Source organism: Eurosta solidaginis, chromosome 5 (assembly GCF_040869045.1).
Source record: "Eurosta solidaginis isolate ZX-2024a chromosome 5, ASM4086904v1, whole genome shotgun sequence".
Taxonomy (NCBI): domain Eukaryota; kingdom Metazoa; phylum Arthropoda; class Insecta; order Diptera; family Tephritidae; genus Eurosta; species Eurosta solidaginis.
This window is the reverse complement of record NC_090323.1, coordinates 174,251,473-174,277,813: the sequence shown is the minus strand read 5'-3', so window position 1 is coordinate 174,277,813 and position 26,341 is coordinate 174,251,473. Positions and strand designations below refer to the sequence as shown.

General features: G+C 36.7%; 1 protein-coding gene across 19 annotated transcripts in view; it reads left to right on the top strand.

Moving 5' to 3' along the window:
* Mbs (Myosin binding subunit) overlaps window positions 1–26,341 on the top strand; it is a 277,656-nt gene that overhangs the window by 112,251 nt on the left and 139,064 nt on the right. For 15 of the 19 annotated variants that reach the window (XM_067757376.1, XM_067757380.1, XM_067757379.1 and 12 more), the window contains 7 exons: window positions 1,882–2,028; window positions 2,106–2,202; window positions 5,436–5,792; window positions 8,848–8,994; window positions 13,474–13,752; window positions 17,643–17,820; window positions 21,440–23,002. In XM_067757376.1, the coding sequence (XP_067613477.1) occupies window positions 1,882–2,028; window positions 2,106–2,202; window positions 5,436–5,792; window positions 8,848–8,994; window positions 13,474–13,752; window positions 17,643–17,820; window positions 21,440–23,002 (2,768 nt within the window). The remainder of the gene's footprint in view (window positions 1–1,881; window positions 2,029–2,105; window positions 2,203–5,435; window positions 5,793–8,847; window positions 8,995–13,473; window positions 13,753–17,642; window positions 17,821–21,439; window positions 23,003–26,341) is intronic. The other 4 variants (XM_067757387.1, XM_067757381.1, XM_067757383.1 and 1 more) reach the window with 3 other exon arrangements.

The following is a 26,341-nucleotide window of genomic DNA, read 5'->3' as shown; positions in this document are numbered from 1 at the left end:
TTTACAGCGATTGTAAGCCCTATTCTATACTATGGAGTTCTTGTTTGGTGGAAAGCCACATAAAAAACAACATACCTCAAAAAATTAGAGGGGGTATGCAGACTATCGATGCTTTGCATTACGGGAGCCCTGAAAACAACCCCGACGGCTGCACTGTATGCCATTCTGCACATTCCACCTGTAGACCTGGTAGCAAAGAACAAAGCGTTAACGACCGCTACCAGGTTCGATGCTTCGGGGCAGCTTGAGCGCCGACCATATGGCCATAGTAGTATAGCGTCCTCAGTCACAAGACGAACAGACTACATGATTCCCTACCTGCACTTTGAGGGAGATCTTAAGGCCACAATAGAGGTGGACGGTTGGCGCAAGGGTGCGCAAATGGCGGACGAGGCGATACATGTGTACACCGATGGTTCCAAAATAGTGGAAGGAGTAGGGTCTGCGGTATACTGCGCTGATCCGGAATTAAGCAGATCCTACAGGCTGCCGGATTACTGTAGCGTTTTCCAAGTGGAAATATTAGCCGTAACCAAAGCAGTAGAAACCCTGGAAGAGAATAGCTTAAGCTGCAACCGTGTTAACTTTTATATTGACAGTCAAGCAGCAATTAAGGCAATAATCTCGCATAGCACAGCATCTAAATGCGTGTTAGAGTGTAAGCAGACTCTGGAGAGAATCGGGACAGGGAGAAGCATACATCTATATTGGGTCCCAGGGCATATGGGAATAGATGGGAATGAAAAAGCGGACGAATTAGCTAAAAAGGGCGCATCCCTTGAAGCTTGCTCCGTAGACGTCCCAATTAGATTGGGCGAGATTAAGCGAAGGCGAGAGGTGCACATGATCGACCAAGCAGAAAAGGCGTGGGTTCAAGCGCGGGGCTGTAAAGTGTCGAAGATTATGTGTAGGTCTTACAACCTTAGACTAACACAGTTGCTTCTATCATTAAAAGGAGAGGACTGTAGACTCATGACGGGTATTCTGACTGGACACTGCCTTCTGGCGTCACATGCCTTTAAATTAGGCTTGGTCAGTGATAGCAGGTGTAGGAAGTGCGGGTTGGAGGAGGAAACGATCGAGCACGTTCTGTGCTCGTGCCCTGCACTTGCCAGGCTAAGACTCCAGCTATTAGGAGTGATACAGCTGTCAGATCTAGAAGCAGCAAGTGGCTTAAGTCCTAGGAAGCTTCTAGTATTTGCCAAGAGGACGGAGTTATTTTATAACATAGGTCCTGGTTTTTGATAGGGTTTTTCAGTTTGGTCGTTAAAACAAACTTCTGGTAACACTACGGACTCAATCAGTCTATGTGAGGTCCTCATGGACCGGCCAGTTCAACCTACCTACCTAATGGTGCTTGTTACCGGAACTTACCGGATCTGCATCTGGCAAAGGACCATCAACATTGATAATACTCCACAAAACCTTCAGGAAGTGTCCTTATCGCTACAACAATAACAACAACATAAGAAATGCTGTGGTAAACTTTATTTCAACTTTTTCATTTTTACGCTTAATCTTAATATTGCCGTTATTGTTCTTAGTTATGTTTACCGGTTGGGCTATTATTGTCTAAAAATTTTCTTTAGTTGGTTGATTAAATTTTTTTGTTCTATTTTTTGTTTAAAAGTTAAAAATTGGTTTGCAAGTTTTCTGTTTTTTTTTTCTGAATGTGATTGTTACTGCGAAGCTGTACCTAATCATGTTTTTCTGTATCATATTATAGATTATTGTTTGATTAACTTTTTGTGAGCCAGTTTGCTGATTTAAAAATATTTTTGTATATCTGATTTGTTTATTCTCAAATAGGTTGTAGAATATAATGTCTGCATTTAATTGAAAATGAAATCAAATCTTAATACATTTTCATTTATGTTACAGATGAAAAATCGAAGCAGAGTGATACCATTAAATCATCATCCAATATCACCACATCAAGTGACAACCAAACAGGTGACGATGAGGCGCCATGGCGACGCAATAGTTTGGCACGTGTGCGCACACAAAACGATAGTCCAACGAAAAATCGTGAGCTATACACACAAACATAATGCATATTAATTACCTAATAAAATAACATGTATAATTTATTTTAAATTCTTTAGAAGTTCCTGATAAAGATGTTAGTAAAACTAACAGCAGTACCACAGACACATCCGATGTTATTTTGAGGCGTACGCAAAGCTTTGAGCATGATGAAAAGTGAGTAAAAATTAGGCCTCATTTTGGTTACGAGTTACATTTCTTTTTTGTTACAGAGCACAGCTAATATTCAGTTGCAACATTTTTTATTTCGCAAATTTTATTGATGCATATACATATACAGTAGACGCTCACAAATTAGAACCACTTAGTTTTTAGGGTGATTCTGATTTCTGAAAAATTCTAATTCCTGGACGTTTTTTTTATTTGTATAAAACCTTAAAAATTAAGTCAATTTACATAAAAAAAAACCACAATGAAATTGTGTCTTATTAAATTTTATTCATAAAAACGAAAAAACATAAGGTAACAATCCAGTACAATAATTATCACATGTTTTTTTTTATTAAATATACATGTATGTACATATATATACGCTAAATCAAAAAAGATGCAAAAAAAAAATTACAATAAATATATTTTTTCATTAAAAATACATAAAAGATCGATAGAAATACATTAAAAAAGCCAAAAATGAATCAAAAACTTCATAACTAATATTCAGCGATGTGCAATGATTTTTGTAAGCCTCATGATAGGTATTAGAAACAGCTTTTAAAATTTATGATTTATTCGATTTGATAAAGCTGATTGCAGATGGCGCCACATCAAATTTTAGGGCTAACCGCTTCCCTTGAACACCTTTGTCAGGCTTTTCCAAGATCTGAACTTTGGTTTGCAAGGACACAGTATTTTTCTTACGTTTATTTGGCATTTCAGCGAATTACTTTTACTTTTAAAACAAACAATGCCAAAACACGTGCACGCGTATCGAATTTCACACAAAAACTGTACAGAATCGCGACGAAAATTCAACGACTAAGCGTAACATGAATAAATTGGGGATTCCCCTTTATATATCAATTTTGCAGCAAAAAAAAAAAAACAAAATACGCTCAGAAATTAGATTATTCGATTCTAATTTCAGATCATGTAATGTATTGAAGAAGTTGATTTTAATTCGTGGACATTCTAATTACTGAAGGTTCTAATTTGTGAGCGCCTACTGTACTTACATACATATATGTCTTTTTTTATTGCAGTGTGTTTGTGTATGTGCTCAATTTTACATTCATTCACACGATTGTATAGAAAATTCTGTGGGCAAAAGCAATAATCGCTTAAGTTTCATGTAAAAGAAAAAAGAAAAGGACTTAAACGATTATTGCTTGTGGACACAGAATTCATCAATATTTAGTTTTTCTAACCAAGCACGATTTTTTTGCTCAGAACTATCCTAACAATCACGTTTGCTATTTTATAAATTAATTTTATTTAAATTACCAATAATAAAATCACCCCACTACGGCACTTAAAAAAACCAGTTCAGTAGCAGTATTACTCCGAAATCATTCGTTTTTTTATATCTGGAACTTGTAATTAAAATTCGGAAGTGGAATATAAGAACGAGCCTGGACAAGAAAAGCGAAATGGAAGGAAAACAAATAATCTATTTGTTGTCGGTTCAAATATCGCTAAAAAATCGGAGGACCTATAAATAGTTGAACATACTCAGAAACAGCATAATTGCAAAACTGTACCACAGGGCCGGACATTTCTGAGAATACTTTAATTTGAAATACAGGAATGAACTCCTCGATGCATTGTGACCTCTTTTTTATCTATTACTGTATGTGGAGGCTTTTAATGTTTTTAAGTGCCTCTTCAGGCTTTTCATTGATTTCATTTCTTTTAACGCCATCTAGATGGGACAGTCTGCCTTGCCAGAGCGACGCATAAGCAAAAGGATATGAACCGGTGTTTCACCCCCCAGCTAAAAAAAGTGGCATAAGTGTCCCGTTCTGGCTGGATTGAGTCAGTGATCTTTGAACTGGTTCGTTTCCCAGTTACTAATGGTGTAGTGTGTAACTTTGTTAGTCTGCAGAAGCGCTCGGGACCATGGAATCCTGTTAAAGCACCTTGCTTGACTTGTTACTCTGCCTGTTCGTTACTTTTATTTCCCTGATGCTCGGAAACCAATCCTAACAAATCCTTGTTTTTGGCTCTCAAACAATTTAAGAATCCAATGCATTAATCCACTAGCTTAGAAGTAATTGTGAAAAACTGCCTGGCAAGTGAGGCTGCCTGCGTGTCTCTTAACATAATGAGTATAACCCTCAAGTATAAGCCTCTTAGCAGAAATTTTCAACCGCAAACGTTATTGCATGGATTTCTGCATGAAAAATACTGGGGTATCATCCCACTGATATCGATTTCTTGAGTTCCTTATTTCCGAAAGAGTTCTGTCCGCAATGGACATCTCAGAATTCCGTGAGATTCCGAGTGTCATTGCATTACGTAGATGCAATACGGAATTTCCTATGAATTTTGTTATTACTCTCATATGGCCTGCCATGTTTCCGCTCTTATGCTCAGAGATGTTTTGAAGTCTTAGGAAAAGGAGATATTCCCACTAAGGGACTAAGTAGGGGACGTTCTCATCGCAGCCTTTATGCTAATACAAACTAGTCGATGCAGTTTGCTGACTTTCGGTATTGCTGTTCTTTGCGTGGTCTTCGGCCACTAAACTAAAAAAGCATAGGCGCGTGTTGGCTTCACAATAGTATTAAATGTCCAGTATTTCGGGAGATAGCACCTGTTACCATTACAGTACTAGCCCGACCATCTCGGCAGCGATTTAATATGACCACATATAACCTTCCATGCTATCTCGGTGTGAACTGAAACACCTCCAGGGCTTTTGAATTTTTGGTTAACTTGTAAAGTATATTATAAAAATATCATTGATACATATGCATAAGCAAAAATATATATGGCAATATTACTAATACCAAACCTTATTTATTTATCATTTACATTTTTTTTTTGCATAATCACATCACAAAAAAATCCATCAAACCACGACTATCTCCATAACTACTACTCTCACAACCACAACCAACACCAACTATATCACAAATCACTATTGAACAACAAACAATCGTCCTGCTAACAACAAAATATATATATATATATATATATAAAACGAAACGCTGAATGAATAAATGAAACATTTGTCATTGCTGCTTGGAAAACAAAAAAACTTTAAACTTTTTTTGTGCTAATATTTTTGCAAAATAACTCAATATTTTCGAAATGCTTTTTAATATGAATACACAAATTGGATACGCAATCGGATTAACAAAAAACGCAAATACTTAATTGGACATTGGAAATTGCAAAAAAATCAAATCTAAATCAAAAATGTATTCAAACGCCTAACACATATGCAGATTCTATCAAAAATATCATGAGCTACGCGCACGCATAAAAGCCAATTCATGCCCCATATTACCGGCTACACAAATTCAAAATATTAACAACAGTAGTAGTAACAGTAATAGCCGAAATAACAATAGCAATAGTAGCAATAGCAGCAATAGCAATAACAACATCAATAATAATAGCGCAATAGCTAACAGTCAACAGTCAAATATCAATCAAAATAACAGTAATAATAAATGTAACAAAACCATCACAAACATTATAAATAATCATCCCACAAGCGCATTAGGCGTCAACGTTTATACGAACATTCCAAATTATTCGGTACAAAGATCGGCTTCACTCAAAGATCATAGAAATTACAGGTTTGTTAATTTTTGATTTTGTTTTAAATACAAAAAAATTCTATTTTAAAAATTATTTTGTGTTTTTTTGTATTTATATTCAATTTAAATCTGTTATGTACTATTATCATTTTTTTTACTATCACGCTTAGTCGCTTTGAATGTTTTTTGAAATATTTTCGTGTAGAAACATGTTTGCTTATTTTTATTTTTTGAAGTAAGATAACTTAATGTCAATAAATAATTATTAGTAGTGTATATATGCTTAAATGCTTTCCATTAGTAGCGGCAGTCGGAGTTTCTTGGACAGCGCGATTTTTTTTAAATTTAGTAATGCTAGACATAGGAAAAGCTCCGTCGCCATGGTGGAGCAAGAACCTGAGTCTTCTTAGAATACAAATATACGAGCCGGACCCGTGCGCAGCCAATATAAAAGTCTCTTATCAAATATAACAGAAATCAGCTGTTCTATAAATCAATTAAAACTTACAGCTTCACTTCGTTTTGTAACGTCGTCGCGTCAAGCTCGTTTTTCCCCACAACTCAACCGCGTGCTATAAAAGGACGTTATTCATGTGGTTGAGAATAAAATGGCGGATAGTGCGGGAATCGAAATAACAAAGAATTGAATTAAAAACATTTGGGAAACTAAAAAATTTATCGTATAATGCCGAAGATAAACATTTAGTTTTGAACAGAATATTTGACTTCGAGCTTAAAAATTTTGATAATCATACACATAGAAATATTGGAGTAAATTGGATTCCAAATGGCACATCCATACTCTAACTTAGATTGCACTAAAGAGCTATACAAAATTTTCCTAGTATATGGGTCTTTAAGGTACTTTGCGTACCGCTGTAAAAAAAGCTAAATTAGCATAAGCCAAAACAAAAGTGAAATAAAAATTACAACAAGATAACGAAATTCGTTAACCGAAACAAGAGCTATACTTGAGATTAGATTATCGGGGAAAGGAGACACATCACGTATGTTGCCGAAAGCGCCCTCATAGGTTTAGAAAACGTCATATGACAACTTTTACTTATATTAAGTCGCAGTTTATTATGGAGAGCCCCGGCATTTAGAGCATTTAAATCATTCTGCAATAGCAATGCATCTGATGGACATGTTATCCTTCTATATAATTTTAAGTCATCTATTTAAAGTGACAATTTCGAATGTTTTACACCAACGTCACTGTTGAATATTTCAAATAAGATTGGGCGAGGATCCTACCGTGTGGCACTCCGGATCTGTATATATGGGATTTACACAGAACAGCAAGATTTGTAATAGCTGAGCAACCTGCAATAAAACCATGTTTAGATAGATCGATTATCTCTTTTATAGAAATTGCAGTAATATAGACCGTGTCCGCTCTAGGCCAATTTTGACACTGTTTAATCGTTCTGCTGCCATGTCTAAGAGCCCCCCTTTTCTGCCAAATTCTCTACAAACATTTGCAGAGCACCAAGTGAAGGATAGCGTGTAACCTCTTCTGATATGAGCTGTTCACTGGATAAAATAAAGCGACAGTCTCCAGTTCTTCCGGGGGCCCTTTTGGAAGTATAATACCCTTGTCAAAGCTTTCTTTGATCTCTTTTCAATGTAATTTTTCAAGCTTATTTTGTAATCGAGAATTATACCAAGATATTTGGCTTCAGTGGAGAGATTTATTATTGTTTCTTTAAATTTTAGCAAGTGAAGTAAGAGAGTTTTTGTTTATCTAGTTGTTGTTGTAGCGACTGCTCGAGTGTTACCGATGTTGATGGTCCTTTGCCGGATATATATCCGGTACGTTCCGGTAACAAGCGCCACTCACCGACTATTTTGGGATCGGCTTAATATGACCACATTGAACCTTATAGGCCATCCCGCCCCCACCCCTTTATCTCGGCTGCTAAAGAAACAGGACTTGCCACAGGTAGAAGCTATATATTGCGCTGGTAACCTCTAGAAAGGTTTGCAGTACACAACCCTTCGAAGAGACTTACCTGTGATCGGTATCACTGAGTTGACAGCGTATGCGACTACCTCCCCTTTAAGCGTTAAATTTTCTAGGATTTCGATAACTTTCAGTATCAATAGGACAGACGACAGCATGTCTCCGTATAGGATGCCCCTGGTAGCCATTCTACATACCGAAGAAGTTGGAAAGCTCATCATTTCTGAAGTTCGCTTTCAACCGACCTCGATTTCCGGTACGCTGTTATTTTGAATCCATAAGGCGTAAGTTGATCCCTTATGTACAATTCAATAAGGTCTCCAATGTTTTCTAGATGAAGAATGAGCGGCCTATTGGCCTGTAGTTCTTGGCTTTTGAGCGGTATAGTTTGCATGTTGAAGAACGCCTGTGCACTTTCAAATAGAAAAGGTTTCAGTTTATCGACAGCTATTACAACATGTAGCAGGCCTGCTGATTTGTAAAGCTCGAATGGTTTTGATAGTCCGTAGTATCCTGCTCTATTCCACGGTTTTTGTGATCAACCTTCGGGAAATAACAGGACACTTTTGTAAAAAGGGCGAGAGGAAGCGAATAAGATTATCGAGGAAAGGAGACACCTCACGATTAAAAAGCAAAGGAGTCGTCGCTAATCTAAGACTCCATATACCATTGAAACTGTATTGGATGAACACATCCATTTCTGCATGGTTCGCAAAGAAAAATATACCTAGATAGGAAAACTAGAGAAATTCTTATTAATTTCATCAGTTTTGATTGCTACGTGGATTAAATTGTATAGCCATATTTCAATGAATTGAAATTTGTTCGATTTGCAAAAACTAGGACAGCAATCGAACTCATGAATATTTTTGATAAATTTTTTTTTTTTTTTAGATATTTTCGATCGAAATCAAATTGTCCAAGAATACTTTGACTTCCCCCTAATTTTTTTATATCCAGTAGTCCATTGCACGAAACAATGGTTGATAGACTTATGTGTGCACAAAATGGACTTGGTAACGCATCTTAAATGTTACCAATCATCATTACTAGGTTTACATCGCTATGTCTGTGTAAAATAAATGATTGTACACTTCAAAATTATTTCATGTGAATATTTTTCTTTAGAACTATTTCAACCAATACATCAGCTACCACAATACCGGCGTCGTATAATGCGCCCTCCACAGGCGATTCAAGTGCGTCGACAACGACAAGTGCTATTACAACAAATACTTCTTCAACGGCTGCAACAACAACTACGCCAATACGCAGGTGAGTTATTCTACAACAAACGTGAAGTGAATAAAAAAAACATGCTTAACGAAAATTATTAAATTAATGTAAACTATACGACGACGAGTACAAAAATTGCAGCAAAAATGGTTTGCAAATATTGTCAGTTATTATACTCAGCTGAGCAGAGCTCACAAGATATATGTACAATTTCGTGGTGGCAACGGCGCGCACCCACGGGATTGTTGAAGATTGGGGTTTAGGCGGGAAAAAAGAAGAAAAATAAAAACACCAAAAAGGATTTTCGTGTGAATAAAGGGAATTACAAATGGATTTTTTATTAAATGTATTAAATGTATGAAAATACATCAAGTGTTAGGGAAAAATTAACAAATTTTGTGAAATTAAAGTATTAAGTATATTTTGAAAATCGGCACTTACGTGGACGTGAAATATCGTGTTACTTCGCTGGCTGCTGGATACAAAGAGGACAAGCCTCTTTGCAACATAGGGCGATGAACCCACGATGCAGCTCCTTCGTTCGGTTTCCCGGCAACAAAAAATGCTATACCGCGTGCTCACAGCGGTAAAAATATAAAATGCATACGTGTACTAGTGACCACAAGCATGTGTGGGTGGTAGTTAGTTATGTTACGAGGGGGGCCAGATATATTTAGGTATGCGACCTAAGCGGGTATATTAATTTTGTTCGCATAACGGTACTCCGTAGCGGCATAAACTAATCGATATAGATATAGACTTCTATATATAAATCTGATCTCGGCGAAAAAAGAAATTCATTTAGCCATGTCCGTCCGTCCGTCTGTCTGTCCGTGAAGACGATAACTTGAGTAAATTTTGAGGTATCTTAATGAAATTTGGTATGTAAGTTCCTGGGTACTCATCTCAGATCGCTATTTAAAATGGACGAAATCGAACTATAACCACGCCCACTTTTCCGATATCGAAAATTTTGAAAAACCAAAAAGTGCGATACTTCATTATCAAAGACGGATAAAGCGAAACAGCTTGGTAGATGGGTTACCCTTATGACGCAGAATAGAAAATTTGTAAAATTTTGGACAATGGGCGTGGCACCGCCCACTTTTAAAAGAAAGTAATTAAAATTTTTGCAAGCTGTAATTTGACAGTCGTTGAAGATATCATGATGAAATTTGGCAGGATCGTTACTCCTATAACTATATGTGTTCTAAATAAAAATTAGCAAGATGGGATGACGAACACGCCCAATTAAAAAAAAAATGTAAGTAAAATTTTAACAAAAAATTTAATATATATACAGTATATAAATAAATTATGTCAACATTTAACTCCAGTAATGATATGGTGCAACAAAATACAAACATAAAAGAAAATTCCAAAATGGGCGTGGCTTCGCCCTTTTTCATTTAATTTTTCTAGAATACTTTTAATGCCATAAGTCGAACAAAAATTCACCAATCCTTGTGAAATGTTGTAAGGGCATAGCTTCTGTGACGATAACTGTTTTCTGTGAAAATGGGTTAAATCGGTTGAAGACGCCCAGTTTTTATACACAGTCGACCGTCTGTCCTTCCGCTCGGCCGTTAACACGATAACTTGAGCAAAAATCGATACATCTTTACTAAACTTAGTTCACGTATTTATCTGAACTCACTTTATGTAAAAATGGGCGAAATCCGACCATGACCACGCCCACTTTTTCGGTATCGAAATTTCAAAAAATGAAAAATGCCATAATTCTATACCAAATACGAAAAAAGGGATGAAACATTGCGATTGGATTGGTTCTTTGACGCAAAATATAACTTTAGAAAAAACTTTGTAAAATTGATACCATATTAAGTTGAAGAAAATGAAAAGGTTCTACAGGGCCAAATCAAAAGCCCTTGGAATCATGGCAGGAATAATGTTCATGGTACTACATATTGTATAAATAAATTAGCGGTACCCGAAAGATGGTGTTCTGGGTCACCCTGGTCCACATTTTGGTCGATATCTTGAAAACGCCTTCACATATACAACTAAGGGCCACTACCTTTTAAATTCCTCATTAATACCTTCAATTTGATACCCATATCGTACAAACATATTCTAGAGTGACCCCTGGTCCACTTTTACGGCGATATCTCGAAAAGGCGTCCACCTATAGAACTAAGATCCATTCGCTTTTAAAATACTCTTTAATACCTTCCATTTGATACCCATGTCATACGAACACATTCCAGGGTTACCCTAGGTTCATTTTCCTACATGCTGATTTTCCCTTATTTTGTCTCCAAAGCTCTCAGCTGAGTACGTAATGTTCGGATACACCCGAACTTAGCCTTCCTTACTTGTTATCTTCTATTTTTAGGTTCGTTAATTTCTAATAAAAAGTGTAATGCAGTATTTGACGAGAACAGTGTAAACTAATTTCGAAAACGTTTTCGAAAATTTTCGAAAATTCAGGAAGTTTTTAAGAAACTCCTGAAAAATTTAATTTTCTGCATTAAAAGGAGCAATATTTAAAACACTCTCTCGATATAGAACTTTCGAAAGTCACTGCGAATTTTCTGAGGCTCCAAGCTTGTACTTCGTTAGATAAACTTCATTGGACTACAAAACTGCATACTAAAAAAGTTTCCTAAAATTTTTAATAAATAATTTGGAAGTACTTTTGACAATCTTAAAAACATTTCGAATTTTTTCCAGAATGGTTAACATGATTTTCGCACCACAATTAATTAAAGTTTTATTTTAAATTAACATATACAAATAAAAAGAATAACTGATAAAATTTGCAGATCAGTTTCGCTGCTTTTTTGTTTACTCGTAAGTGTATATAAAATTAAAAAGTGCAAAAAAAATAAGTTTAAAAGTGAAATCAATTCTAAACAACACCGCGATTTCTTCTGCTGAAAGACGATCCCTAGATTGCATAAATTTTCAAATATTTCGACCCGTGCGCCACCTGGTGTATGTTCCTGTTGCCTATGCCATAGACTGAATGTGTCCATAGTTTGTTTGACGACAAAACGTAAAAAGTCCAATTAAGTAACAGGACTTTTATTATAGAGTAACTTCGTCCTGTTGGCGAATACTAGAAGGTTTCGTGAATCTAGCTTAATTGCTGCCTCGAGCAACTATGACGCACCTAGTAGCTGCAACCTTGACCTCGCAAGGGCAGGACGCGAACACAGAACGTACACTACTACAACAATAACAACTACAACACATAACGTGATCAACCGTTTCTTTCTGCAACTCGCGCTTCTGCTCTTCCGCCGAAATTTGACAGTTTCCTTATCTAATCACCTGGTCAGTTGGTTGATGACCGGCGTCAAAATCAGAGCTGATAATATCCCGGCCTGCGACGTGCCTATGTCCATCGATTTTGTGGCCTCATACAGCCCCCCTTGCGAAGTAAACTTCCTGCAATTAAGCATGCAGCCGATTAGGGCTAGATGTACATCAATGTAAAGAAGACCCTCCATGATCGCCTGTTCCGGGACATTGTTGGAAGCCCCGGCAATGTCTAAGACTCCTTGCATGCCAAGGCTCTTTCTATGTGTATAAGCAGCATTTGCTGTGCCGTGTACACCGACTTGCCTTTGGTGTTCGCATTCTACTTTGTGGGAACAGTTTTCCAACCATGTTGGACATTATGTACACATCTCTTAGCCTCTAAGTGGATTTGAGCAGAAATGGTCTGGACCCGGCGACTTAAACTTAGAAAGTCTTCACCACCCATTCGATTTTTGTATGAGCTACCAAGCCCGGCACTACCCGCTCCGTGATTGAAGTATAAGTGCTCTCCGCTGGCTCTTCTGCATCGTATCCCGATCGGAAATGTGTGTCGAAAAGCGTATCGAGGGACTCTTCACTACTACCCGACCATTCCCCCTACTCTATATTTATTTGTCCCTGGACTATATTTTCCCTTGCTGAGACTTTTCTCCTTCAACAGATCCCTATACTCATCCCTGAACGCTTCGCTTTCCGCAACCATAGCCAGTTTAAACATTTCTTTTACCTGTCTTCAAGGAGGACTCAGCTTCTTGCTCCACCATGGCGGCTTTGGTTTTTCTCTGGATCTTCTAAGGGAGCAAGCTCTGTTAGTCAAAAACGCCTTTCATAAAAAAAAAATTATAGTCTAATTAAAAATAAACTAACTTTTTTTTAATAAAAAAAACAATAAATAAAAAAAATTGATTTAAAAAATTTAATAACTCTAAAAATGGTTGATAAATAAAAAAAATTAAAAAATTTAAAAGGAATAACTTTAAAAAATAAAATTTAAATTTAAAAAATTAAGAACATAAAAAAATCTTGCTTCAAAGTGCTAGTTGACTACACTTCTGTCATGATGATATTTTCACAAACTTCACTTAATAAAGTTACTTTCTAGTTATATCTTCATATTTATTTAAATCTTTTCTTGTCGCTCACACTGCTCTTGTCTATTATTCAACACAGCTATTTGATTGTTAATGTTATTTCTTATTATTTCAAAAAATTACCCGGCACTCACCTTAGCTCAACTCCGAAGTTGTCAGCAAATGTTGAGAAAGCTGCTAATGCAGATGTCGCAAGCACTACCAACAACAATAACAATAAAATTGGCAATACAGTCTTAAATTTAAACACTGCGAATAACAGTAATAATAATAACAACAATGACACTAAACAGTCATCTTCATCGTCATCATCGGTGTCTGGTCCATCAACGCCTGATGCAAGTGCATCTACTACCCCAACTACTACAACTACAAAGCCGAAAATGTCAGCAGGCACAATTTTCAAAAACTTCTTCAAGTAAATATTGGCTATATTGAAACGCCGTGCAAAAATATGCTGCATTTTTTGTTGTTATTGTTTGATGATTTGTAGTATTAGCCGCTCTAAAGCAATTGCTAATTTTGACGTACTGCATACTCTGTCCGTTTATTGAAAAATTAGTCGCTGCATTGCTTTTGACTAAATAATTTTTTGTTGTAATCTGCCTTCTAATCGATGTACTAACCCGCTATTTGAAAAGCTTAAGGTTTGAATTAATTACTATTTATGATGTAAATAAATTTGTTCGTTTCGTCGTATCTTCGAAAAAGTTAATTGCGATTCCTTAAAAAAAACAAAATCTAAGAAAGTGTTTCGAGTTTAAAAAAACCAAAAAAGACCTTTAAAACAAACAAAAATCGAAAAAACGCAATAGCCCGAGCGTTTTTTCGATTTTTGTTTGTTTTAAAGGTCTTTTTTGGTTTTTTTAAACTCGAAACACTTTCTTAGATTTTGTTTTTTTTAAGGAATCGCAATTAACTTTTTCGAAGATACGACTTTTAGAAGTTAACGTACAGAAGATCTCAGCCTCAAAATGCTGCTGAAGCAGGGACGGAAAATAAAAATTATGTATTTTTTTTCGGAGTCCAAAAAATCCTGGTTAAATATTGTCCTAGGTAAAAATGTTTGAGTTCCCAGGTATCCCTTTAGCAATATCATGTCGAATCATGCATCCGTTTTATTTTTCGAACTTTTTCCATAAAAGTCCACATATAAAAGTAAAATCTGTATTTTTATTTTTTGAGTCCGTTAGAACTAGTTAAACTCGGACTTTTAAAAATAAAAGTCCGGAAATAAAAATTAAATCCGGACTTTTATTTTTTAAGGCCAAAATAAAAGTCCGGCTTGATAACAAAGAAGGGGCTTATCCGAATTAAAAAATTTCCTTTATTAAAAGAAATTCATTTAGCCATGTCCGTCTGTCTGTCCGTGAAGACGATAACGTCAAAACAAAAAGACAAGTCCGGATTTAACTTTTATTTCCGGACTTTTATTTTTAAAAGTCCGAGTTTAACTAGTTCTGTCGGACTCAGGTAATAAAAATCCGAAAATAATTTTTATCCTGATCCAAATATATTAAAAGTCCAAAATTAATAGTTTTGCAAGGAATTATATTATACATAAAAGGAATAACAGTTTCCGCCCCTGTGCTGAAGTCATTATCACTACAAGAAAAAAGAAAAATATGTAATTGTTTTGGTGTGAAAAAATTTGTAATCCTATAAGAATGTGGATATAAATTTCACTTAATACGAGGATAAACGAAACCTCAATGGCAGACAGTTCGGTAAAAATTAAGACCATAGAGGGTTGCCGACATAGTGATGTGACGAGCTTAGAACTGCCACGGAAAGTCTCCTTATGACTCAAGAACAACATCTACTCAGTGAGTCGAGAATACTCCCCATAAAGGAAAAGAATGAAATGCTGAAGAAACAGTTTCTGCTGAATACTCAGAAACATAGGTATCCCAACAGGCATCCGATTGAAGAGGCTGCGCCTGCCAGGAAATTAAGAGGTCATATCCGTAAGAAATTCGGCACTCAAGAAAACAGTCGTGTATGTAGGAAAAAGGCACAAAAAACGCCTTCCGAGACATACACAAAAGTCGTCAAATTACTATGCCCACAATTGACGGATCAACCCCTTTCTCAAAGAAAAATACCCTAAATTCGCAGTTACGGAAAGCAATCTCCCTGCGGAGACGCGCGTTTCTGCAGCCCAATTTGGATCTGGATACTGTAAAAAAGTCTTATTTATCCAGAATCAACCCCGACATTCCCAATGTATACCAGATTGTAAGGTGTCCTCACATGACACCAACCATCTTTCCAATTACAATGTGGAACCAACTCCTCTAGCACCCTTATCTCTAACACCCTTGTCTCAAATTTCCTCGAAGTCCCGTTAGAGGTTATTGATATAAATTTTGCACCTGTTGAATGGGGCGAAGCACGGCTACAACAACAACTAAATTAACGAATAAGTGGTGCGCCGCATTGAGACTGAAAATCCAAGTGCACTCTGGCAAAGTAAAAGAAGGTTTGTGCAAAGGCAAAGTAATTCAGTCCTACAAAATATAGAAACAAAGAGAGCACTCTCACTCATCCAATTCCCAGGGACGACATTAAAAATATCGTAAGATTTAAAAAAAGTTTTTTAAATAAAGTTGAAATGCAACGAAACATTTGACCCTGTGTGTTCCCGAGACCATACATTCGATTAGTAAAATTACCAATCGGAAGGCGCCAGAAGGTATGGATTTAGGAATCAAATCCCTACTTATTGGGCCGGTTCTCGATCATATTTTAGGTGGAAATTCGCAGTTTGTGCACAGACTACTTAAATGAGAGCATCGTGGTACTAAGTGATAGTTAGGCAGCTCTCCAGGTAATTTCCTCTGCTGAAATAAAATCCCTGGGCATGAGAGATGTGAATAGGTATGAACTGACGGAGTGCTTAGCTAAGAAGGCAAGTACAGCAAGGCTTATAGGATTTGCATCCCAGCATAAAGGAAATAACACAATAAAGGTTGAGCCCATGAAATAGGAAGCGTAAGCATGAGTGTCTAACATTGGATTCAGACCACAGAGTTGCGACAGACTAAGGTGCCTAAACTAACTGCCCCGGGGGCACAACACAAAGCAAAACTGCTGTATATTCATTTATCAATAAGGTAAAGAATTAGATTAGGATTCACGCCAACTAGATAGGAGAGTCTCTGCCTTACCAGAGCGACGCATTCGCAGAGAATGTGAACAGGCGTTTCATCCTACAGCTCACAAAAGCGACAGATTTGTGTATCGAATAGATAGTGTCCAGTATAGTACCCAGTGAGAGTTCGCAGGTCTTCTCTGCTTAGCTTAATGAGTTTGGCTTATACTTTCGTTGGTGGGAGTATAAACAATTTGGCGTGGCTTTGTCCTGCGTAATTAATCCATTATTTACCACAGAAGGGCTCTGGATCATAGAATGCTGCTCTAGCCTCTGCTTGTTCACTACCTTCATGTCCCTGATGCCCGGGAACCCATCCTAACAAAAACTCTATTTTGGCTCCCAGATCATTTAGAATTCCAATGGATTCATTCACTAGCTTAGAAGTTATTGTGTAAGACTGCAAGGCACCTAAGGCTGCCTAAGTGTCTCTTGGCACAATGAGGATACTCGTCGAGAATAAGCCTCTTCGTAGACATTCTCTCCTGCCCGAAACCTTTATTGCATGGATTTCTGCCAGAAAAATAGTAGGATAACATTTTATTGGCATCGATTTCTTGAAGTTCGGCCCATAGATGCCAAGCTTCAGTTGTTCCGTCATACAATTTTGGTCGATCTTTGAATAAGACCTTTGAGTCAAGCTCAATATATAGATTCCCTGTTTCCCAAACGGCTTTGTTCACAATGCACACCTAAAAGTTACGTGCGATTCTGCGCCTAGACGCCATTGCATCACGTAACTAGTTGCATTACGGAATTTCCTACGAATTTTCTTATTACTTTCATATACCCTGTCATTTTTCCGATCTTTATCTCAGAGATATTTTTTTGAAGTTTAAGTGCAGCAAGTGTTGCCTCTTTCGCTATTAGATTAGTGCAGGAAGGTATTCCCATTAAGGCACTAAGTGCATTAGCAAGGGACGTTCTCATTCTTTGCGTAATCCTTGACCATCAAAGTTAGGAAGCATGGGTGTCTTTTGGCTTCACAACAGTATTAAGCGTCCAGTACCAGATATATATGCACATACATATATAAATACCATCGCATGCTTTCTCTTTCTTGTTTCTTACTACTGACTTCCGTCTACTTTAAAACATGAAAACAAGTTGATTTGTATATTTTTACTCAATTGGTTATTATCATACATTTACAGATCCTTTGTGCCACCCGTGCGTGACGAAGAGAGCGAAACACAACGTAAGGCACATGCAAAGCGTGTACGTGAGACACGTCGTTCAACACAGGGTGTCACATTAGATGAAATTAAAAGTGCCGAAGAATTGGTCAAGAAGAAAAATTCAAATATGAATAACAACAATAACGGTAGCAGCGTAAGTACACAAATTATAGTAAGCTTTTAAAAATGACGCTAAAAAAACAAAATTTATTTATAAAAAAGTTAAAGAAGAAGCTAAAGCTATACAGATATACTACATTGATACAACATATATCATTTAATTAAGTAATAATCTTTACATTTTAAATAATTGTGTAAACATACACATATACATATGTATTTGATCAATCAATTTGCAAAAACTTGTGAAGTGTACTACTGTATTTTTGTTTTATGTACGATTTGAAACAAATTAAAATCAGGCTCATTTTGTAACGCACAATGTCCCTATGGTGTTTTTGGTCACAATCAATACCTTCAACAATCACCACTTACCATTACCATTAGGACCTTTTTCATAACTTTCTCCACAAATTAATTATCCAATCAATCAATCAGCAGCCTTCAAAAATTACCATTATCCTTCACACATTCGTTATAGTCGATATCAAATACACAAAGTTTTAAATCATTAAAAAAAGCTTTAGACATGGTGCTGTTATTAAATTTAATTAAAATCGAAACTAGGATTTGGAATATGGTTTGGTGTTGATTTAATTAATTAATCGTAGTTGTAACAATATCATCACAACCCAACCCCAATGAAACCACACCACAGCCAATGCAATCCAACACAGTCCATATGTACACTTCAAAATTCCCTATATGTATAAACCACCTTTAACTGGAGTTGTGCCACCCCACTGGCTTTGGAACTTAACTTTTTAAAGTACGGTGTTGATTTTGGCTACATTCTGTGCAAAAGGAAATAATTACGGCCTTCAAATCAGATTATAACATAGCACATTTAATAGCGACAAGTTTTTTACATTTAAGCAAGCACAAACTGCCATTAAACCGCCAATATTTTGTGCGTTTTTGGTGCTTTATGTTAATATGTGCTATCCGCCGTTCATGCTATTAACCGCATAGCGCAAGCAGCCAGCCTGAAATTTGATTTTATATGCATTACATCAAACTTATGAAGAACAAAAGTAAAATAGGAGCTAAAATAAATAATGAAGTAAATGCGTAACCGCTTCAAAAAAAGCAGCACCTGACAGCATCCGCCGTTACTTTCTGATTGCATTTATATAAATATTTGTGAGGTCATACAGTGGCTTTCAACTTCTATTCTTTCATATATCTACTTCTAAACTTTATTGTATAGTTTCTTAGAAGCACTAGTATTACTTTATGTCGACGTTATTTTTTATTGCATTCTCGTCTGCGGTGATTATTATAATTAGTTCGTAAGTTATTGACAATATTGATTAGCTTAGAGTATATTGATTATTAAGTAAGCGTAGGTCTGCATTTCAATACTCACTACATGGACTATACCTTAAACAATTTATTTCTTGACTTTTTAAACGCAATTATTTAAAGTATATTTATTTTTTATTTTTTCAAAATTATTTACAAACTACACTATACAAATGTTAAAATATAATATAGTTGTTAGCTACAATTAGTCAAATTTGAGATTTCGTTTTGTAGAAAATTCGCCAAAAAACTTTTTTTAAACTGTTCAAAGTGAAATTGAATGAAATAATTTGACGTTATGTATTCACGAGCTACTTAGGGCGGTTGGCAAATCTTGTGGCAGCAATTAAATTAAATAGGCCCTAGTAACTTCTAGTTTTAGCTAAGACGGATGGTTCAACCGCACTATGAGAAGTATTGTGTACTGGCTTATTTCAGAAGTGGAATAAGTATTACGTTTGTAGATATTCTGTTATACCTGGCTTAATGCACAGCAATATGCAACTATGCGATTTTAACGTATTCGGCACTCTTCCCTTTGAATGGGTCGGGTTGTACTTTGTACTTAAATTCTTAGAAGGTATTTTAACTTTCGTCGTTGGTAACAACTCCAGATTAATGTTTTCAAACCTTGTTTTACACGGTTTTGAATTCGAACAATCCAATACGGTATCATTTGATTTGTAAAATCAATTTCGTGAAAAATCACTCTCGCTTTGACAGTAAATGAAACCACAGTTCATTCGTACTTGTACTAGCCAAATCACAAAACAGCAGCACTACAGCTGATGAACGCCGACAGTACTGTTGAAATGCTGAACAAAGCAGTTGTGATTGAAAAAGCCCAGGTGTAACACGCGAAAACACTCGCCAAACCGTCGGATTTTGCTTTACCGTTACAACAATAAAAAAAACATATTTGTATTCTATATACATAAATAATCTGAAATGTTGATTAGAATTATAAAAGAACAGAAAATCTTCGCGAAGTACTTTCTTAAAATGTTTCTGCAAACCTGAAATCCTCAATTCAATTTAAAAGCCAGGCTGGCATCAAAATTTATTACATTAATAAATTAATTAATACAAGACGCGATATTCCTCCGAGGAGATTAAGGTCGAGCTTCTATTCCAATTTCCGCCAAGTTTTAATTTTTCCTATAATTTAGCGGACGGGACATACAAGTTTTATGCCGACTCCGAACGAATTTTCGCCGAGAATCTTTTGATGTCAGAAATATACTCTGAGTGCTCCACTGCCGAGGAGCGACCCCGTTTATAAAAAAATTTTCTTATTTACCCAATAGTTCTGCAAGTCGCCACTTGGCATTGTCATAGCCGTTCTAGCAGGTACAACGTCCGGCTACATATTGTATGTCCATTTAACATTGGCATGTCATTGGAGGTGGCGTTCTGCCACATAGCAACTCAAATGCCTTGAATCACACGCTTCCATTAAGCAAGGAGGGCAGACTTTGCGGTATACTTTTTCCCAACACACCCCAAATTGTCTACTAGAATTGTTGAATTGGGTATCTTACCAGTGCTAGAAGAATAAGGTATTTCACTCATATTAATGTATTGAGAGTGGAGAAAAATTTTATTTTATTATCCTGCTTCTCAGGATTAAATGCCTACGAAATATTTGTTTTTCGCTTAATAGTTTTCGTGTCGAATTTTAAATTGCCAAATGAAATTTAAATTTGATATTTGTATGTAGATAAACATTTAATTAAAGAGTTTACTAGGCTTACAAATTCTATGTAAATTACAAAAATCTTGAGGAATCGGTGTATATAAAATTTGTAATCCAGAAATGTGTTTAGTGTTTACGTAGAAGTTATTAAGCGCGACAATATTCGAGGTAAATGACAATTAATCTATCAAAACGGAATCTCATTTTTATTTTCTAAATGCAATGAGTTTGTGTGAGTTTTCTAGTTTGTTTGCATGAAATGTGCAATGTTAAATTGCATGAATATGGTTTCTGTTCATTTAAGGAAAAAATAAAAAATAAGATGTGTGACAATTTTTGTACATTTCTTGAATTGATTAATGCGCATGCGTGCGCTTATTGATATGTAAAAAATAATACGTAGAACGTATTTTAGCGATTTCTGTTATTTTTTTTTCAGTATTTTAATTAATGAATTTATGCTTGTATTACAGATACTATATATCTTTCTATGTAGATATTACAAAACTAAATATGTTTTTTTGGTATCTATTTGCTAAAATAAAAATTGTCTGTATCATTTACACATATGTATATTACATAATAATACACCAATCTCAAAGAAGAGAAAATATTTAATTTTGTTAAATTAAACAAAAACAATTATTAACAGAATGAAACGCAAATAGCTACAGTAACAACAACAACAATCTCAACCGCAAAACAGCAACAACAAGAAAATGCTGAAAGTACTAAATCTCACACAGAATCACAAGAGCGCTGTCAATCGATCCATAATGAAGCTACAATAACGCTGCAAACACGAATCAACAGCGCTGAACTAAAAGACGTCGCCGAAAGTGATCAAGTGCCTGTGGACGATGATGGCGAAAATGTTTCGGCCACATTCACAATAGTAGCGCCAGCACGAAAAGTTATGAGCCCAGCAATAGATGATGCAACGACCGATGATACCACCGATGACAATGATGATGATGAAAAAATAGTCAGTGCCACATATACACTAACACCAAGACATTCATATGTGGGTAGTGTATCACCCACTGAAGTTGTGGAAACAACAATAGTGGTTACACCACCCGAAATAAGAATTGAAGATGAGAGTGATGTGAATAATAAAGAAGATGTACAAACAGTCAAAAAGAAAGGAGATGAGCAAGTTGATAGAAACGATGATGAGTCAAGTGAGAGTGAAGAAGAGCGGGAAAATGAGAGTGATAGCGAGAGTGAAGATGATGAAGAATCAAAGGTGTCTAACAAGTTAAAGCAAACTGAAGCTGTAGCAAATGAAACTACGAAAACAGCTCGAACAGAAAATGTGGCAAAAAGTGAAATAAAAATCGACAATGAAGATGAAGATGATAATGAAAGTGATGATGAGGAGGAAGAGGAGGAATGCTCAGAAGAGAGTGAACTTATTGAAACTAATGAGTTGCCAAAAGAAAAGACTGAAGATGCTAGAGCCTCCCCAAAACTAACAATTGACAACGAAAATAATGCAACTGTCAACTCCGCCTCAAATACCTACTTACCTAAAATAGATACGCATACAACTTCAAATAATGATCGTGCACGTTTGACACCATTACCATTGGCTGTGAATGAATCAGTGCCAGCTAACGATCGAACCACGCCTACAACGCCAATATCCACAGTCGCCAAGACACCTACACCCACACTCGAAAGCCCTGTACGCTTGCGCGAAAAGCGTATACCACCACCTTATGAAAGCGACAACAGCAGTAGTAATACTTCAACGCTTGTTGAGCGCTTACGTTATGAAGCAAGTAAATATAGTAGCGTGCAGGGTGCAGGTGGTGATGAGTTGACAGTGGCTAGCAAAACGCGTTCTCTACCACCAACATCGTTGCTGCACGAAAGTGATAGCCTTAGCGGTGGCGGGGTCATCACATACAAAGATTCAACAAGTTATGGAAAAATTATGAATAGCAGTCGTCGCAGTTTAGATGCAACATCACTGCCGCTTGCGAGTGAATGTAAAGAATCCTCACCACTTCATTTGACAAATGAATTACAAGTGACTAACAAAACTACCAATAGTAGTATTAATAGTTATAGTAGCGGTGCGTTGACTACGACGACAACACACAGCAGTAGCGGTAGCAGTAGTAGTAGCGGTGCTTTGTCGTCGTCATCGAATACAATGGCTGAGCGGCGTCCATCTTGGCGTTTGAAATTTGATGCTGGCTGTAAGGTAATGCAATTGTATGCGCAAGCGTACAACCCTTTAGTAAAACAAAACAAAAAACTAGAACCACAAAAATATTTTAGTTCAGTGTAGTTCAAGAAACAAGCAAAAAGACGACCCAACAAGTAGACCAAACCAGAAAATGTTATTTCGACATTTCTTCGCGTTTTATTGACACCGTTTGCATAATTACAACAAAAGTTCTTTAGTCTGTTTTATAAATATGACAAGCGTTTAGCACAATTCATTTTAGCTTTAATGTATATTGTTGTTTTTGTTTAGAGTAGCCGCATCATCCAATATCAATAATGCCACCAGCGTTTCCAATACACAACACAAAGGCTTTTACGTTTTTTTTCTTTTGGAAAAGATAATACTGTCTAACAAAATTTTGTATTATTACCGATTTTTATAGAACCCGATCCGATATTGATTAGAGTTGACGTAAATTCAATTCCAAAACGTGATTCAGATTCGGATTCTATAGAAAAAATCTCATAAGAATCGGTTGTAGTTTCTTATCGAAAAATCCTGGTGAATATACTATATATATTTTTTTATATTGGGAAATAAGTGCATAGTATTTATGTAATTAGATATGTATACGAAATTAACCCTAACTATAAGATTTTAAAGGTCAAAGGTCAATGCTGAATCATATTGTGACAAAATCGATAATTGCTTTCATTATTATTATTTTACTATTACGAGCCGGACCCGTGCGCATCTTGCGCAACCAATCTAAAAGTCTCATATCAAATATCAACAGAAATCAGCTGTGCTATCAATCAATTGAAATTACAGCTTGCGCTGCCATCTGGCTCATGAGAGCAACTGCCGGTAATGCAGTGCAAATATTCACAATAGTGCCATAGTACAAATAGATTTCTTTGTGTGCTCACAATCGTTTATTTTTAGCAAATTATTTTAATATAGCTAAACAAAAGCACTACGACCAAAATTGCCCAAAGCTCGCTAATACCCCGAATCTCCATATTTACAACCAAAACTTTATTTGTAGATTTGGATTCCAAATAAGAGCGAAAAAGGGACTCGTACATAAAAACAGCAATTAGAAATAATATATATGGTGATTATTACTTAGCCTCAATGCACGGCGACCTTCATTTAGATCTATTGTGCTTGAAATTTAAGCCTATTACTGAGTGTGGATGCTTTTAAATATCTCTTCATGCTTTTTACTCCATATAACGGATTAAGGGTCACACCACCTAGGTGGGAGCGACGCATTCGTAGAGAATGTTCACCGGTGTTTCATCCTTCAGCTCACAAAAGCGACAGATTTGTGTTACGGATAGAGTTAATTTACTTAGGTGATATCGTAGAATACAGTGTCCCGTTAAGTACACAGTGAGAATTCTCTCTCTGCTTAGATTAGCCGATACTCTACTACAGCACGCTGCTTGGATAGGTAGTCTGCCTGTACATTACCTTCATGTCACTGATGCCGGGAACCCATCCTAACAACACCTTTTTTTTGACCACATATTATTTTGGACACCAATGCATTCATCCACTAGCTTAGAAGCACAGCATTGTGTAATAATGAGGCTACTTCTCGGGGATAAGCCTCTTCATAGACATTCTCTACCTCAAACTTCTATTGCATGGATTTCTGCCTGAAAAATACTGGATCGCATTAGTATCGTTTCTTGCAGTTCGGCCCATAGATATTTAAGTTAAAGCGTATATGAGCGCTAAAAAAACATTATATATTATCCTCTCAAGGTAGAGGTTTCCCCTGAGGTGGGTGGCATTGAAGGGGGACGGGGCGCAAATTCACTCTACACCGACGCTTCCACAACGGACTGCGGTATGTGAGCGGGTGTCTTTTTTGAGCATTTAAGGTATCGCTGTTGAGTCCGTCTTCCCAACTTTGCTAGTGTCTTCCAAGCGAAAGTTCTAGGCATACCAAGGGCATGTACGCTCTTGTCGGAGGAATCGGTAGGATGGCACGAGGTGTACATTTACACAGATTGCCAATCAGCGCCCATGGCGCTAAACTCCCACATCACTTCTTTTAGAGCCTACTAAATAGGTCAAAGAAAGAAAGCTTTAGGATCCCCGCCACAATAACGCGACACTGACCGCTCTGGCTGCATGCTGAGAGAATGGGGATCCATTTTAACAGCATTTGCAGAAGCTGCGACGAGAAAGGCAGCAACACACCAGCGGGTTAGGGAGCTTATAATATACCCGCGGCAGGTATGCCTGTAAGAGGCTACTAAAATACCAAATTGATTCAAGGGGCTGTGTAGCGCAACCCTTTCAAGGGGTTACCAGCGCAATATGTAGCTTCTCCAATCCAAGTGTCAACCTCACCTGTGCCGAATCATGTTTCTTTGACAGCCGAGGCTTTGGCGCTAAGGGTTGGGAGGGCGGCTATGGCCTAGAAGGTTTCATGTCGTAATACCAAATCGTTCCCGATGTGGTCGGGCTAGTACCTTAATGGTGCTTGTTACCGAAACGTACCTGCATCCGAAAAAGGGACCATCAACATTGATAACACTCCCCAAGGCCATCGGGAAGTGTCCTTATCGCTACAACAAACAACAACAGAAATGCAGCAAAGAAACACTCGCGCACTACCTGTGTGAAAGCCTGGTGCGCTACTTGGGCTTGAATCTTGGATATCCGGGCGGTACAGCAATCAACCAAGCATTATTTCCAACATTTTGAACGAGGAAAGATGTTGAGCTAATGTCTCCGTAGGCCGATAGCCCAGGTTGCTAGTTGCCTTTTTATGTAATATAATTATTTATAGTTATATTTCAAGAAATAAATAAATAAATAAATAATGTCTCCGTAATCTTTGGAGTACAAGTGACCGATTTTGCACAAATTTGGTAGGATTCATCAATTCAGACGGCAAATGTGCATTGACCCACATGCATATTTCCCTTGTCTCTCTTTATTAATCCCTATGCATACCCCTATATAAAACTTTTCTTAATCTCACTGTCTCCAACAGACGTTTTTTCATGTGATGAAAGTTACCTTTTGAACACTACTTTCATATGCTGTCCCTTAGCAGTTATTTTGATCAAATGAATCTTTCAAGCGTTAGATCTTCTAATAATAACTATGCAATTTTTTCCACGGTATAAACAAGAAATAATAAATGCCCCTCACTAATGTAAACACCTGACATCAACAAATTTAGCTGAGTGTTTCGAATTCAAGGGAAACCTAGACGGAGAGTTGTTTCGCGTAACTTGTTGCCTAAGGCTGAATCGTTCATAAAATCAGGAACCTATCACTTTCAGGCAATGGACTTTTTGTACTAAATCATTAATGCTTATGACCTCCGATTCTTACTAACAA